Source organism: Vicugna pacos, chromosome 16 (assembly GCF_048564905.1).
Source record: "Vicugna pacos chromosome 16, VicPac4, whole genome shotgun sequence".
Lineage (NCBI taxonomy): Eukaryota > Metazoa > Chordata > Mammalia > Artiodactyla > Camelidae > Vicugna > Vicugna pacos.
In genome coordinates, this window is record NC_133002.1 from 8,706,902 (window position 1) to 8,724,481 (window position 17,580).

A 17,580-nucleotide genomic window follows, 5' to 3' on the forward strand; every position below is an offset into this window, starting at 1 on the left:
ATCAATCATAAGGGTGTGGCCCCCAAAGGGAAGGGGTGTGGCTTCGAAGGAAAAGAGGGTGTGGCCTCCGAGGAGAACTGGGTGCCTCTGTGAGCGACTTCCAGGACCCTGTCGTTCGCTTACTTAGAATCCTTCACTGGCTGTTTCCTAAAGGTCAAGCCTCATCTTCTGGCATCAAACATGTTCTTCACGAGGCCACCCCTTCCCTCCGCTTCTCTTCTAGCTGCTCCTCCTCCCCGCGCTGCACCAATCACCACGCTGCTGTTCCCAGGGCGGAGCTGTGTCAGGCTCTCTCTGACCTTGGGGGCTCTCCTAGATCCCAGCGCTAAGCTCTGCCCGCCCTTCTCAGCTCTTTGTTTCCTATTCTTCCATCAAGAATCGCATCAAGCATTATCCATATGTCTTCTGCCAAATTAAACAGAATTAGAGGCAAGAAGCAACTGTGTTCACACTGTAAACACAACAGTTTTGGCTATTGCTTCCTGTTAGTTTCTGTCTTAAAATATCCATGGATGATCACAGGAAGAAATCAAACTTCCAAGTTTATTTTTGCAAAATTTTAATCAGACACCGAAGTTGGATTTTATTGTTTCCTTTGTTGTCCCTCATTAAAATGATGAGATTGGTTTTCAGTATTTTTCCAGTTGATTATTTTAATTTGGAGCAAAAGGTGAACATCAAAGGGGTTATAGATATGGATCCCGCCGGCAAAACCCCGAAGCCAAATTCCTCCAGCTGGGAGTTACTTACTTGCGCGGATGATTTTGTAAGTCGGCCATGAAATGAAAATCTTGAGAATTGCTGTGTTAATGATTGGCTTTGTGTTGTGTCTGGTTTCAGGACAGGTGGGAAATCCTACCTGGTTAGAAAGACGAGTGGTATACTCTTTGCCAGTGTTTGCTTTAGGATCGTTTGGACTACATTCTTTTCCTTCATTAGTCTCAAATATATTTTTCTTGATATTAAGCTCAATTTAGGTTCAAAATCCTATCTGATTCCTGTAGAATAAACTGTGTTATTACCCTGTTCTATTCTTGAAACCCTTTGTATCAGTGGGGCTGTTATCTGCCTTGTGGGAGATCTGAAAGATGAAGGAGAAAGGGGAGGGGGAGGAAGAAATGAGGACGGGGGTCCCTAGGTGGGGCGTCCAGAGTTAAGTGTGATCTCACTAGGCACAGACACTGAAAAGGTGACTCTTTGAGGGTGGGAGTTGGGAAGAGGATGGGGCTCGGGGCGGGCAAGACTGACAGCACTAAGCGGTGGGTGTGGCTTGGCTGGAAGGGGACTGAAGCAGCCAAAGGCTGGGGGTGCTCATATGGCCACACTGTTTTCCACCAGGCTGGGCTGCTGGTATTCATAGGGCAAGTCCAGCTTTGCGTTCCGGATCTCAATGTCCTTATCCAGGGCAGCCAGCTCCTCCCTAAACTTCTTCAGCACAGCCTTGGGCTCAGGGCCTGAAAAATACTCCTCCTCATGCTGACCCAGAGCCACCTGGAATGGAGGGGAAAAGGCAGCTAAGAGCTGGACTGATGCTCAGTTTGGGGTGCCACACCTCCCTGCATCCACCCGCTTTCCTGCGACCCGGGCACCAGGCTCTCACCATAATGGGCTGGCGTCTGCCCAGTTGCCAGGTGATGGACATCTGGAGAGAAGCCTGATGAAAGTTGGGCAGTGTTGCCATCACCACCTCCAGTGTCACATCCTTGGTGGTTGGCGGGGGCAGCCGCATCGTGCAGGGCGCGTTAGGGACCCAAGCGTACCAGTCCAGCTGTGGAGGGGCGGATAGCTACCGTCAGTGTCTGCTAAGCACGGAAATCCCGCGGCCCACCTTCCCACAGCGGCCCTCCCCACTCCAGGCGAAAATGCCCGGCTGCTTGCCGTGATAAGCACCTGGCCCAGGTGACTGGAGGAGTGCTGGCCAGTGCAGGTGAAGATGCACATAGTCACGAAGTGGCAAAGCTGGTGCTTGGACTGTAAGGAGACGGGAAACCCTGCAGTGGGGAGGGAGAGTTAGAAGCTATGAGGCCAGGGACGGAGGCAGAGCTCAGAGGGACCGAGGGGGAGAACAAGAGACGCGAGAAGGACGCCAAGGACTCTTGGTAACTATTGTGGGATGTGCCATGAGCAGGGGTTGGGGTGGAGGCAGTGGGGAGCTCTGCTGAGTGGGTCCCACCCACAGGGTCCTGATGTGGCTCATACAGGCTCACAAGAGCCAATGATGGCAAATGTGCAGATATGTAGCAGGCTGGCTGACATCCCCTTGGAAGCCTCGGTGTGAATATTTACACCATGGAAATGGGCAAAGGCTACAAATTAGGGCATATTTCCCCCTAGAGAGCCAGTTGTTAAACGTTTATACACAACCACTGGTCCCACTGCATCCGTGTACAGGATGGGGACCTGTCTCTAGTTGAGAGCAAAAGAAATTTGGGAAGGCTTTGGGTGTTTTTGTAGGGGTTGGAAATGCTTCTGAATGTTTCCATAGAAGTAGAGAGGATTCTGGGGGTTCCCAGGAGGAACCTCTCGTGTGGGAGATCTCCGGGCTCATCTCACCTCGGTCCTGGGCCCCCAGCAGCCAAACCTCAGTGATCTCCCGACACCAGGTCTGCAGCTCAAGGTCCTCTTTCACAGAGTCGTCCGTCTCATAGTGGAGACTCACAATTCCCGCCACGTAGCTGCCAGCGCAGGGACCAGGGCAAGAGGGCTGTGGTTGACAGGGGGCCCGCCGGCCCTCTGCTCCTCGTGGGCACAGCCAGGCCGGGGCTCACCGCCCCCAAACTGGCGCACAGACCTCCTGTTCTCCCAGCCTCCATCCCCACCCCACCCCAGATGTGTCTTCCCCCTGCCTCACCGAGAGATGATTTTCCAGAGCCCCAGGGCATCTTGGGTGTAGAAACAAGACTTGACTCCCAGGAGGCCTCGGTCAGCCAGGTCATCCGGGGGACAGAACGAGCTATACGTTAGAAAGGCTCCCGCTCGCTTGAGCAGCTCCACGTGGCCGCTGCCACCTGTGCTCACCACCTGAGGAGCAAGGCCAGTGGGTCAGACAAATCCACCTGCCACACGCAGGGGGAGTGTAAACTCCAGGATCCCCCTTTCTCTCCTCATACCCGGTCAAAAACTCCAAAGTCAGAGACCAGCCCAGTCCTGGCCCGGATGTTGATTTCCATGGTGTATCGCAGGTGGGGGATGAGGAGCTAGAGGGAAGGAACAGGGAAGGGCAGGATCAGAAGACATCAGGGGTCCGTCCCCGCAGGAGAGAAGGGCTGCAAAGCAGGCAAGGTCCCAGGTCTCTCCGCAAAGCAGAGACTGAAGTCCAGTGGCCCCTTGACACTACTGACTTAATGCTCTTTGATAATTGAAAGAAATCATTCTCACTCCTGGGCTTGTATCCAGAAGGAAATCTACTTCAGGATGACACCTGCACCCCAATGTTCATAGCAGCACTATTTACAATAGCCAAAACATGGAAACAGCCTAAATGTCCATCAACAGGGGACTGGATAAAGAAGAGGTGGTATATTTATACAATGGAACACTACTCAGCCATAAAAACCGACAACATAATGCCATTTGCAGCAACATGGATGCTCCTAGAGAATGTCATTCTAAGTGAAGTAAGCCAGAAAGAGAAAGAAAAATACCCCATGAGATCGCTCATATGTGGAATCTAAAAAACAAAAACAAAAACAAACAAACAAACAAAAACAAAGCATAAATACAGGACAGAAATAGACTCATGGACAGAGAATACAGACTTGTGGTTACGGGGTGGGTAGAGGGTGGGAAGGGATAGACTGGGGTTTCAAAATTGTAGAATAGATAAACAAGATTACACTGTATAGCACAGGGAAATATACACAAAATGTTATGATAAATCACAGAGAAAAAAATGTGACAATGAGTGTGTATATGTCCATGAATGACTGGAAAATTGTGCTGAACACTGGAATTTGACACAACACTGTAAAATGATTATGAATCAATAAAAAATGCAAAAAAAATTTAAAAAAATTAAAAAATTTAAAAAAAAAAGAATTTGAACCTAAAAACACAAAAAGAATTTGCTAGTTAGCAATAAAGTGGAGGTGACAGAAAAACATGAGAGGAGGTAAGGCACCAGCAAACTAAAATTATATGCAAATCAGAAGTATGTGGTGGGAGAAAAGATACGGCAAATTGTCTCCAAAAATAGCCCCCAAGTTGGGGGAGGGTATAGCTCAGTGGTAGAGTACATGCCTAGCACGCACAAGGTCCTGGGTTCAGTCCCCAGTACTTCCATTAAAAAAAATAAGTAAACCTAATTACTTCCCTCTGGCAAAAAAAAAAGTCTGTAAGTGTCCTTCCCATCTCTGTAAGCACCACACTACCTACCCATCAAGAGGTGAAGTCTATTTCTCCTCCCATAGTATGAACTAACTTTGGCCAACAAAATGCAGCAGAAGCAACACAGTGCCAGTTCTGGACCTAGTGCTTAAGGGGCCTGACAGCTTCTGCTTTACTTCTCTTGGAGCCTTGAGTCACCAGGTAAAGAAGCCCTGCTGGAGAGATTGGTCCAGCCAGCCCCTAGCTGTTCTAGACACCTAAGCTGAGAAGCCACACATATGGGTAAAGCCATCCACATCCTCCAGCCCCAGGCCAGCTGACCCAGCCAACACTTCATGGAGCAGACATGAGCTGTTCCTGCCAATCCCTTCCCAAATCACAGACTTAGGAGCCAATAAATAAATGATGACTGCTGTTTTATGCCAAAGAACTTGGGGGAGGTTTACTATGTAGCTATTACTATCCCCTATTGGCTATATAGTAAACTCGGAGGAGGTTTACTATATAGCCAATAGGGGACAGAGCAGACAGACACCGAGATGCCTGTAGGGAGAGTGAAAAGGTTTCTAAGTTTTATCCTTCAGTTTATGCCACACGTAGGCTCAGAACAACCTCCCTCTCCTTTTTTGAGTTAAATTAAGCAAGTCTCTGTTCCCTGCAACAGTAAGAGCCAGACACACATGTCTCTTCCTCTCCTTTCTCTTTGCAGGTGTTTTCATTGTTCAAAGATTCTGGATGAACATCTCTTAGTTCAGCACATCCCCATTCATTTCCTCACTTATTGAGTAACATCACCTGATTTTTAAAGTGGTTTGTTGTGAAATGCATCACTCAAATAAAAGAGGCAATAAAAATCATTTGTGCAACTTAAATGTAATAATGGAGCAAACAGTCATCTACCCAGTTTGAGAGACAAAACATAGCCAGTCCTTTCCAAGCCTCTGTTTATTCCTCCTCAATTGCCGTCTTCTCTACACCCCCCAGTGCTAACCACTGTGTCACTTTTATGGTGATCGGTCCCATTTTTCCTTTCAGTTTTCCGCCTATATATGCATCCTGAAATAGTACTCAGTTTTGAAAATCTGAGTGGCGAGCATCAGTCAAGAAGGGTAAGGAAAGGGCGATGCTGCCACTGTTGAAAGAGAAGATAAGCTGAAATGTTTCTGGGTCATGGTCTGGCTGCAGCTTCCTTGGGCATTTGTAAGAGCCTTTTATGGGAAAACCATTGAGTAAGATGATGCGTAACACAGGGCATCAGGGTCAGCACAGGTAAGACATGTGGCAGCACTGTAGCACAGGCCAGGTTGCAGGTGTTCGGCCAGGAGACAGTCAGAGGGAAAGGCTGCTCTGGATTTTCTGCTGACCGTGACTTCCCTCCAACTCCTAGAAGAGGTCAAAGCAGAACATTTCTAGACAGTATGCACAGCAGATCAGGCAGCAGGACATGCAGGAGTGATCAGCATGTGGGTGAAGTACAGAGAAAAATCTGGGCCAGACTCTCTGGGCATTTTATCCTTGATTTAGAAGTTTGCAGGATGGTGCACCCTAACGTTCATAACAGCACTTTTCTACAATAGCCAAGACACAGAAGCAGCCTAAATGTCCATCAACAGATGAATGGATAAAGAAAATGTGGTATATATATACAATGGAACACTACTCGGCCATAAAAAGGAATGAAATAATGTCATTGGCAGCAACGTGGATGGACCAATGGACCTGGAGATCATCATACTAAGTGAATTAAGTCAGAGAAAGACAAACATCATATGATATCATCTATATGTAGAATCTTAAAAAATGACACAAATGACTAATTTACAAAACAGAAACAGACTCATAGACATAGAAAACAAACTTATGGTACTGGAGTTGGGGGAGGGGAGAGGGGAGGGAGGGATAAACTGGAAGTTTGGGATTGACTGATACAAACTACTATGTACAGAATAGATAAAACAACAAGGTCCTACTGTACAGCCCAGAGAATTATATTCAGTGGCTTATAGTAACCTGTACTGAAAAAGAGTATGTGCATGTCTGTGTGTGTGTAACTGAATCACTATGCTGCACACCAGAAACTAACACATTATAAATCAAAAAAATAAAAATTTTAAAAAATCATACCAAAGGAAGTTTGCATGACGGTAGTGGGGCTCATGGGGGCGGCAGCCCGCAACCTGTCTCTCTCTGGAGTTGCACGGCTTCAACCTGAATTTGTTTCCTTCTGCATCTAGTGTACAGCTGTCATCCTGGACTCTCCGATCACCCTCGCCCTGAGGATTCCCTTCACTTTTCTCCTGTGTCAGATTCCTGTATGTTGTATCCCATGCCTTCCTCTTGGTTTACAGCACAGCCTCCAGGAGCTTCTTCAGAAAGGATGCATGGGAGGGAAATGCTTTGCAATCTTGTGTACCTGAAAGTGTCTTTATTTACCCTCATGTTGGGTTGATAATTGAGCTGGGTGGAGAATTCTGGGTTGAAAATCATTCTGTTTCAGAATTTTGAAGGGATTGCTCTATTGTCTTCTTAACTTCCAGTGTTATTCATCAACCAATGCAGAGCCAAATCTGATTCCCGATCTCCATCTCTCTTTTTCTCTCGCAAAGATTTTTCTAATGAAAAAGTATAGTTGAGTGGGGAGGGTATAGCTTAGTGGTAGTGTGTGCTTAGCATGCACAAGGTCCTGGATTCAATCCCCAGGACCTCCACTAAAAAATAAATAAATAAATAAATAAATAAATAAATAAATAAATAAATAAAAGAAAAGAAAAATTACTTAAAAATACATAAAGAAACTTAATTACCTCCCCCCTCAAAAAAATTTTTTTTTAAGTATAGCTGATTTACAATTTTATGTTAGTTTCCGGTGTACAGCATAGTGATTCAGTTATACATCTATACATATTCTTTTTCATATTTTTTCATTACAGGTTATTATAAGATATTGAATATAGTTCCCTGTGCTACACAGCATAAAATTATTATTTATCTATTTTATGTGTAGTAGTATCTACAAATCCCGAACTCCTAATTTATCCCTCCCCTCTCTTTCCCCTTTGGGAACCATAAGTTTGTTTTCTATGTCTACAAGTCTGTTTCTGTTTTGTAAATCAATGAAGTTAGAATACTCCCTTACACCATACACAAAAATAAATTCAAAATGGCTTAAAGATTTAAACATAAGATAGGACACCATAAATCTCCTAGAAGAGAATACAGGCATTCTCTGACATAAATCCCAGCAACGTTCTCCTAGGTCAGTCTGCCAAGGTAATAGAAATAAAAACAAAAATAAACAAAGGGGACCCAGTTAAACTTACAAGCTTTGCATAGCAAAGGAAACCATAAACAAACTGAAAAGACAACCTATGGACTGGGTGAAAATATTTGCAAGTGATGCAACTGATGAGGGTTTAATTTCCAGAATATACAAACAGCTCAAAGTTTTTAAATCTCTTCACCCCAGTGTTCTGAAATTTCATGATAGTGTCTTGGTAGGTCTCTCTTCATCTTTTCTTCTGGGCATTTGAAGGACCTGAGTTGCTTGCCTTGTATATATTTTTCCATATTGTGGTAAATTGAGTTTGTTAACATTTAGGGATCCTGCATCCATATTCTGAAATTAAGATTATCAGGCTTTATTCTGGTTTTATAAAATGAGAAATATGGAGATTTGAGGATGGACAAACCTGAGGTGGAGCCTGAGTTCCATGTGTAGCTTTGGGCAATTTATTCTTCCTAACTTGAAGAGGGATGCCCACTGGGAAATGAGCCAATTAAACCTCACAGAACCTGGAAAGGTTTAGCCCTTGGAGATTCAAGGTAACACAAAAACTGTAGGTGAGACAGGAAGCTAAAATGAGGAGGTACTTGGAAGTGTGTTACTGAGAGACCAGACCACTAAACCCCCATGAATCCCGCATTTGCAGGCTGGCACCTTCCACACTGCGAGAGACAGGAGGCTTATCTTATGAAGAAATGAGAGGTTCCAGGGTTGGGGAGACCAGGTTGAGTAGAGGGAGTGGGGTGAGGTATTGCACTGAACACAGGAAGATTAAGTGAAACTTGACACCAAGTGATGGGGACCTCAGTCCTTCCCTAACCTGCTCCTAGATTTGCGAGCAGCTCAGACTACTGAAGCAGGAAACGGGACAGTCCTTTTCTGCAGAATGAAACCCCTCCAGAGAAAAGCCCTTCTTGCTCTAACTAACAGGTGAGGGTAAACCCAACAACAGAGCCCTTTCACGCACCGATTTCCCTGTATGAGGCCCGCATACTCACAGCTTCCAGAGTTGTAATTCCGCACACATGTGGGAAGAGATAGCCAAGGAACATGAGACATTTGAAGAGAAACCCTAAAATGAGAGAAAACAAATAAAAGGATTTTTATTCTTTTATTATAACTAAGTTTTATAACTTTTAAATTATATAACATAAATTTATTATAACTTATTCCTTTAACTTTACTATAATTTATATTATGACAATAAAAGAAAATGAAAGGAAATAAAAGAGTAAGCTGAAATAGTTCGAGGGGGAGGAAAGATGTAGAATAAACTCTGTAAAATACCCTCTTGAAAGAGGTGAACACTTGTCCCTTCTCCTGATGTTTCTTTGATGAGGAAGCTTCATCCATGTAAAGGTCCAGGTCTTGGGGCAATGAGAAATCTCACTGGTAATTAGGGGAAGAATAAAAGGGAACCCTTGACTCGGCTCCTCCGTTTTCTTTCCTTCTTGGGAGCCGGTGGGCCCGCGGGGACCATGAGTTCTCAGTTACCGCCCTCCGAGCTTCTAATTGAACAGAGAGGGGCGGGAGGCTCAGCTGAGGAGTGTGTTTTACTGATTATTATTGCTTTAGAACAGGTTACCCCATAATGTAAAGGTTTAAAACAAACATCTTAATTTGCTCCCAGATTCTGTGGGTCAGAGATCCAGATGAGGCCAGCAGAAAAGGCCGGTCTCTGTTGCACAACCTCTGGGGCCTCCGTTGGGAAGCCTCCAGGGCTGGAAGGCCCAACTGCTAGAGGCTGGACTCACGTGGAGACACCTTCACTCCCCACTCTGGCGTCTGATGTGGGCTGTCTGCTGAGCCCTCCGCTGGAGATACTGACCACAGCACCTACACGTGGCCTCTCTGCCACCTGCGCTCAGACTTCAGAAACAAGGCTGAAGGGCAAGCATTTATTCCGACCTGGTCTCAGAATTCACATTTCCATCATTTCCATCACACTCTGTTGATTACAAGTGAGTTACAAATCTGCCCAGGTTCCAGGCGAGGGAAGAACACAGACCTCACCACCACCACCTTTCAGTGGACAGAATGTCAAAGACTTTGTGGACATTTTCTAAAACCGCGTCAGAGCATAATCTTAAAAACCCTACCATCCGATGCAAAGGACAAGAACATTAAGAAATAAATGAGGAATACAATTGAAAAGCTAACAAAGTTTCTCCCAACTGTACTTCCAAGCACCTATGGGCTGTAATGTAAGGGAACTCAAGGCGGGAGGGTCCAGCTCAGTGGTAGAGTGCCTGCCTAGCATGCATGAGGTCCTGGGTTTGATCCCCAGTACCTAATTACTCCCCTCCCCCACCAAATAAAAAAGGAGAACGGGAACTGGGCTGCCTCCCACAGCCGAAAGACTAGCAAGGGGGAGACAGGGACAACTCCCCCATGCCCCTCCCCCAACACCCCTCCAACAGCCTCCCCCCAACCAGCGCCCCTCCATCCTTCTAAGACCACCTCCTCAGCAAGCCCCAGCAAGCCTCCAGGAAAGCGAGCCCCACAATGAGTCCCAACCCCAGTTTCTTTAGGTCTTTGCCAAAAAACAAGAAAATCTCAATAAGCTAGGCTTAATTTCAGGACGCAGAAAGGGACAGACACACGTGGAAGGCTTTTCTAACGTTCTCCCCTCCATCCCCAAGCTAAATCAGAGCTAAGAGGTATTCAAATAATGTCCATGCAAGTTTTAACCCTCCACAGCTGAGATAAATTTTTTTTCACCCCTTTGAGGATTTCTGACGCTCCACCTTCCTGAAGGGCTACCTACCTTGGGCTCAGGAAAAACAAGCAGGCAGGTTCAAGGGCAACCTCCTTCCCCTCTAATTCTTGAATAGCAATAAAATTTAAGTAAGCAAAGCTGAAGAGGACTTATGGTCAAAGAGCTCAAGTAGGAATTCTACAAACAGTGAAGTTCTTCCTTTGTTGCAACATTTATCTTTTGCAAAGAGGGTAGAACTTTGTGCTTATTTGTTTAATATGTAGTCTGTCATCTCTAGTTTTTTCTCCAGGAAGAAACAAACAATTTTATGGCTAGCGGCAGGCTGTCTTTACGCATATAAAAAGGAATTTAAACAGTGTTCCCTCAGAGTCATCAAGAAGGAGTATTTTGAGTCCCTGTAACAGAAACCCACTTAAGCCAGCTTAAATTTGTGAAGGAAATTGTATTTTAAGAAACCTATGGTTACTCACAGAACTCAACAGCAGAGATAGCTGAGCCTCAAGATCAGGCTGAGACAAGGCTGGAACCAGGGACCAGAGCACTTCCGGGGGACACAGGAACCCCTCCTTATCTCATCAGGCCAAGCTGAAGTCTCAGCCTTTACTTCCAAGTTCTTGGGAATAATTAGCCAGCCCCACTCAGGTGCTTATCTCTAAAGCAATCAACTACACCCAGGAAAATGATGTCAACCTGGCTCTTCTTGTTAAACTGTGGATAGAGGGAGATCAAATTCCCAGAAACCTGGGGATGGAAACAGACTGACAGATGAGCGAGTCCTTTGGGTGACTCAGAGCCGCTAAGCCTTACAGTAATAAAGCTTAGAGGAGAAAAAAAAAAATACAGTGGAGAAGGGGCAGACTTCTTGATTTGGCTAGATATTCTGGACACTCCCTTTTGGGTGGATGAGACTGGATTGGATCACAAGCATCCTGGCTATTTCTAGATCTAGCAACTAGGTGCAGCCAGTGCCCCCAGGATTCTGTCTGAGGTCATCTTCACACAACCATCCTTGGCCACTTTCATCTCTTCCGATGCCCTCAGATACCATCTGTATGCTGAGAGCGGGGCCATTCAACTAGAGGCACCAGAATGGATCCAGCCATGAGAATCCTGAATAATTCAGATCAATCGACTTTAGTGCGGTGAGTGAATCGGACGCAGGTCGGAGTAGTTGGGCAAAGGCGGACATATTAGGATCCTGCTGCAATAGCCCAGACAGCTTCAACAGGGGGAAAGATTGTGGAGAGGCAGAGAAAATAAAGGATCTGAGAGGCATTTAAGGGAGAAAATCAACAGGGCTTGAGAAAGGTTGGAGGAGGTAAAAGTGACTCCGAAATTCTGGCTTGCATAACTAGTACACAAAGAAAATGATTCACAGACATTGGGAACATTGGAATGGGATCAGGTTTGGGGAGGAAGATAATGAGGACAGATTGAACGTGTTGAGACAGAGGTTGTCTTCTAATATCTAAATGTTGATACCCAGCAGATAATTGTGTCCAGGGATCCTCAGTGGAGATGTAGGGCCTGGGGGTGCCAAGGTAATCTTAATCCCTAACCCCATGCAGTGCCCTAATCCAGCCTGAACTTGCATGACAGCCTCGTGACTGCCCTGCCCAATCCACTGGTCTCCTCCAATCTATTGACACAGAAACTCAGCTGGGGTAGGGTTAGTGTGTGCTTCGCATGCATGAGGTCCTGGGTTCAATCCCCAGTACCGCTATTAAAAAATAAATAAATAAACCTAATTACCTCCCCCTGCCAAAAAAAATTTTTAAATAATTAAACCTAATTACCACCCCCCCAAAAAAAGCTTTAAAAAAAGAAATTAAATAAATTTTAAAAATTTAAAAAGAAACTATGATGAGTGTCCCAAAATGTCACTCCGCAGTTTGAAACCCTTTCCATTAATTTCATAATAAAATTTCCCAGCAAGGCACACATACCTAGTGTTTCCCTGGCTATGCCAGACTGTGGATACAACAAAAGGTCAGATAATAATCAACCTGCCACTGGTATGAATGGGCAGAACTTAGTAGGGCACAATCATAAAATCTCTCTTTGTTTAATTGAAGTCTAGTTGATTTACAATGTTGTGTTTCATATATAGAGCATAGTGATACAGTTACATATTTACATATATATATTCCTTTTCTTATTCTTTTTCATTATAGGCCATTACAAGGTATTGAATATAGTTCCCTGTGCTGTACAGTAGGACCTTGTTGTTTATCTATTTTATATATGGTAGTTAGTAACTACAAATCCCAAACTCCCAATTTATCTCTTCCCATCGCCACTTTCCCCCCAATAACCATAAGTTTGCTTTCTATGTCTGCAATTTTGTCTGTTTTGTAAATAAGTTCATTTCTGTCCTCTCTCTCTCTCTCTCTCTTTTTTTTTTTTAGATTCCACATGTAAGTGATATCATATGGTATTTTTCTTTCTGGCTTACTTCACTTAGAATGACCATCTCCATGCTATGAACACTGGAGTGCACATTGTCTTTTTGAATTAGAGTTTTCTCTGGGTATATGACCAGGAATGGAATTGCTAGATCATAGGGTAAAAAAATTTTCAGTTTTTTAGGGAATCTCCCTACTATCTTCCATAATGGCTGCACCAAACTACATTCCCACCAACATTGCAGAAGGGTTTCCCATTCTCCACACCCTCTCTAGCATTTATTGTTTGTAGACTTTCTAATGATGGCCCCCGGTTGAGGTGATACCTTATTGTAGTTTTGATTTACATTTCTCTGATAACTAATGATATTGTCAATTAAGTCTTGACAAAGGAGGCAAGAATATACAATGGAGAAAAGGTCTCTTTGACAAGTGGTGTTGGGAGAGCTTGACAGCTGCATGTAACTCAATGAAATTAGAACACTCCCTCATACCATACACAAAAATAAACCCAAAATAGCCTAAAAACTTAAGACAAGACACCATAAACCTCCCTGAAGAGAACATAGGCAAAACATTCTCTAATACAAATTGTAGCAGTGTTTTCCTAGGGCAGTCTACTGAGGCAATAGAAATAAACAAATAGGACCTAATTAAACTTACAAGCTTTTGCAGAGCAAAAGAAACCATAAATAAAGCAAAAAAGACAACCTACAGAATGGGAGAAAATATTTGCAAATGATGCAACTGACAAGGGCTTAACTTCCAGAATATATAAACAGCTCATACAACTTAATAACAAAAAGCCAAACAACCCAATCCAAAAATGGGCCAAAGACCCAAACATTTCTCCAATGAAGACATACAAATGGCCAATAGGCACATGAAAAAAAACTCTTTATGTTTAACTCTCCACCGTCCTAGGACTTGCTGTTTAATATCTCCTTTCTATACCTCTCGATTATATTACAACCTGTGGCTTTCTGTTAAATTTTTATTGAAATACAAGGTACATATAGAAAAGTACACATATGTGTATACAGTCCAATGAATTTTTACAAACTGAATTGACCTGCTTAATTAGCATTCAAGTTTCATAGCTTTTTGTGTCACTTTGGTTGTTAAAATAATGATAATTTCAGATATTAAAATGTCTAGTCTAATCTATTATCAGATTTGCATTTTTATCTAATTCAAAGCTTATACACTTTCCCCCTGCTCAGGCCTGACTGAGACTCAGAAACCTTGCAAAAAGGAAAATGGAGGTAGTGGGCTGCATCTTCAAATATTTTCTTCCTTCTTTTTCCCTTCCTTCCTCTCCCATTTATTATACAGCTCTGGCTCCTCCAGAATTTTTACAATTTTACAAATAAAGAAGTTGAAGCACAAAGAAGATGAAATAACTTTCCTGAGTCACACATCTAGTAAGGGTGAAGCCAGGTCTGCAAACACAGAATGTCTGGATCCATAGCCTGTACTCTTAATGAGTGTCCTGTACTGCCTCTCTACACAGTAGTGCTGTGTGCTTGGCTGCAACTTCTAGCTAACTCTATTCTAAGGTTACTTAATTGTATTTATCTACAGAACAGATTTCAAGTTTCAATAAACTTCATGAAATGGCCAAAGGATTCAAAATATGTACTATATAGCTGAATTTAAAAAGGAAAAAAGAATGAAAGACTAAAAGGAAGGAAGGGATAAATGAACAAAGGGAGGAGAGAAGGGAGAGAGGAGGCAAGGAAGAGAGAGATAAAGAGGGCCAGAGGAAGTGAGGAAGGAAGGAGGGAAAACTGGTCTCAGAATTACAAGACATGACCAGAACTGAAAATTTAAATCTACAAACATTGTGAGAAATATTAAAGAACACCTACATAAATGGAGAGGTATACCATGTTCACAGATCAGCAGACTCAATATAGTTAAGATGTTAAGATATCAGTTCTTCCTAGACAAGCATATGTAGAATAGATAAACAAGATTATACGGTATAGCACAGGGAAATATATACAAGATCTTGTGGTAGCTCACAGCGAAAAAAAAATGTGGCAATGAATATATGCATGTTCATGTATAACTGAAAAATTGTGCTCTACACTGGAATTTGACACAACATTGTAAAATGACTATAACTCAATTAAAAAAGTTTAAAAAAAAAGATGTCAGTTCTCCCTAAATTGATCTATAGATTAGCGCAGTACCAGACAGCTATTTTGTAGAAATGGACACACCGAATCTCAAATAAAATAGAAATGTAAAGTATCTAGAATATCCAAAACAATTTGGAAAACTAAGAACAAAGTTGGAGGACTTAAACTACCTGAACCTTCAAGACTTACTACGGAACTAGCTAACTATAAAGCTAAGCTACTCTACTATTACATATTAATATATATTAATATATGAAACAGTATTATATATTATTAGCAGTATGATATTGGCATAGTAGACAAAGAGTGCAGATATAGACCCACACATATAAGGTCAATTGATCAACAAAGGTTCTGAGGTAATTTAGGTCAGTCTTTTCAACAAAAGATTAGTCTTTTCAACAAAAGATGCTGAAATAATTGGGTATCCATATACAAAAGAATGGATCTCAACCCTTACCTCATACCATATACAAAGATAACTCAAAATAAATTATAAACTGCAATATAAAAATTGAAACTGTAACACTTTCAGACATAAATATAGGAGAATGTTTTCTTTATTCTGGCTTGGGTAAAGTTTTCTTAGGTAGGATCAAAAAAAATCAACTACAAAAGAAAAAAATTGATAAGACTTCATCAGATTTCATCAAAATGTAAAACTTGTTTCATTCAAAAGACACCGTTAAGACAATGAAGAGACAAGCCACAGACTAGAAGAAAATATCTGTAAAACATATATCTAATAAACAACTTGTATCCAGAATATACAAAGGACTTTTACAACTCCATAATAAGAAGACAGACAACCCAATAAAACAAAATAGGCCAAATATTTTAACAGACACATTACCAAAGATATGCAAATGGCAAATAGACACATGAAAGGATGTTCAACAACGTCAGTCACCAGAAAAAAGCAAATTAAAATGAGAATGACTAAAACTTAAAAGACTGTCAATACCAAGTGTTGGTGAGGATGAAGAGCATTGCTGTTGGGAAAGTAAAATGGTACAACTACTTTGGAAAACAGTTTGACAGTTTCTTATAAAGTTAAACATATATTTACCATATGACTCAGCAATTCCACCCCTAGGTTTTTATCCAAGAGAAATGAAAATGTGTTCACACAAAGACTTGATGATGTATATTCTTAGAAGTGGTAAATCATATTCAAAGCAGCGTTATTCATAAAGCCAAAAACTGGAAACAATCCAAGTGTGCATCAACAGGTAATTAGACAAACAAATGTGGTACTGCAACACAATGGACCATTACTCAGCAAAAAAACAAGAACAAAAGCAAAGGGATGAAATGAAGATGAAATAGATACACTTCCTTCTATACTTCCTAAGTACAGCTAAAAACTATGGACGTGATATATATAACAAACATAAGAAGACTCTAAAAGGTAGAGATAAGAAGGTAGACCAGGTAGGGAACTTAGGACCTCGGGAAAAACATGGCAGTGAGTTCCCTGGGTTTTCTTTTTGCCTTATATATCCAGGTGCTGGAGAAGCTGCCAACCTGGGAACACCAGTGGGCACAAACAAAAGAATCCTCAAGAAATCCCTCTGGGAAAAGGAAGAGGAAAGGAACAAACCAGCAAGACAGAAAACTTTAAGATGTAATCACTCTATCCCAGCCAAACACCATGGAAAGAATCACAGACCCATCACCACGCCATCGGTAAATGCTACACGGGGAGCCCTGACTTCCATTCTTGCCTGGCTGGAATAAGGCACCTCTAACTGCCCCTTGCTGGGGGTGGTCTCAGAGAAGAGTGGGTGGAGATCTAGGACTTTCATCCCCACTTGGTATTGATGGGGCTTCCCTTCCAAAATGTCAGGGGAGAGATCACATGGAGATCATAAACTTCCATCTCCATCCAACATCCACCACCCTCCCGCCACCAACCAGAGTCAGAGGAGGCCTAGGGGGTTGGCACAGTAGATTAAAAAACATGATTCCACTATATGCAAGAACATCATGCTGAATGGGAAAAAAAAAAGCCAATCACAAAAGGCTACATACTATGACTCCATTTACATAATATTCTAGAAATGACAAAATTACAGAGATGGAGAACAAATTAGTCGATGCCTAGGGTCAGGGATGTTGAGGGGAGAAGAGAGAATGTGAAACCAGGGAGATCTTTCGGCTAGTGGAATTGTTTTGTATCTCATTTGCAACGGTGGTTACACAGATCCACACGCATGAAGAATGGCATAAGACTATACACACCCATGGTACCAGAATCAGTTTCCGGGTTTCGATCTTGTACTGTAGTCAACGTTAAGATGCACGTGGGACTTCTTTGTCCGACCTTTGCAATTTCCTGTGAATATTTTAAATATTTCAAAATACAAAGTTTTGAAAAAGGAATGAACTACTGATACCCATAATAATGTAGATGAATCACAAAGACATTATGCTGAGTAGAAAAAGCCACCTAAACAAAACAGTATATATGATACTATTTATATGACTCTAGAAAAGACAAATTCAACCCATGGTAACAGAAAGCAAACCAGTGGGGCCAAGGAGGCTGACTGGTGTGGGGCACAAAAGAACACTGTGGGGTAATGAAAATGTTGCATATATTTTCATGGTCAGAGATATAAGGTCAAAACTCATGGGAATGTATATTTACGATAAATGCATTTTATTGTACATAAATGATACCTTATTAAAGTTGAT

At 42.5% G+C, this 17,580-nt stretch overlaps 1 protein-coding gene across 3 annotated transcripts; it reads right to left on the reverse strand.

The window, feature by feature from the left end:
* Nucleotides 1-542: 542 nt before the first annotated feature.
* LOC140686440 (polyunsaturated fatty acid lipoxygenase ALOX15-like) lies at nt 543-17,277 on the reverse strand. Of its 3 annotated transcripts, none has more exons than XM_072940578.1 (8): nt 17,125-17,277; nt 8,608-8,681; nt 3,111-3,197; nt 2,852-3,021; nt 2,554-2,675; nt 1,891-1,991; nt 1,601-1,768; nt 543-1,491 (listed from the first exon to the last, which is right to left on the reverse strand). In XM_072940578.1, the coding sequence occupies exons 1-8, from the start codon at nt 17,126-17,128 to the stop codon at nt 1,312-1,314; spliced, it is 906 nt and encodes a 301-aa protein (XP_072796679.1). In that variant the 5' UTR covers nt 17,129-17,277; the 3' UTR covers nt 543-1,311. The 3 variants fall into 3 exon arrangements, with proteins under 3 accessions (XP_072796679.1, XP_072796677.1, XP_072796680.1); XM_072940576.1 differs by having other exon boundaries at nt 1,879-1,991; XM_072940579.1 differs by lacking the exon at nt 17,125-17,277 and having other exon boundaries at nt 1,879-1,991; nt 8,577-8,638.
* Nucleotides 17,278-17,580: the final 303 nt, after the last annotated feature.

Excerpts from the sequence above, each read along its gene's own strand:
- LOC140686440 (XM_072940576.1), bottom strand. Across the intron at positions 3,198-8,607 it reads GAATTACAACTCTGGAAGCT|CTCCTCATCCCCCACCTGCG; the intron begins GTGAGTATGCGG and ends CCTTCCCTCTAG. Across the intron at positions 3,022-3,110 it reads ACTTTGGAGTTTTTGACCGG|GTGGTGAGCACAGGTGGCAG; the intron begins GTATGAGGAGAG and ends CTTGCTCCTCAG.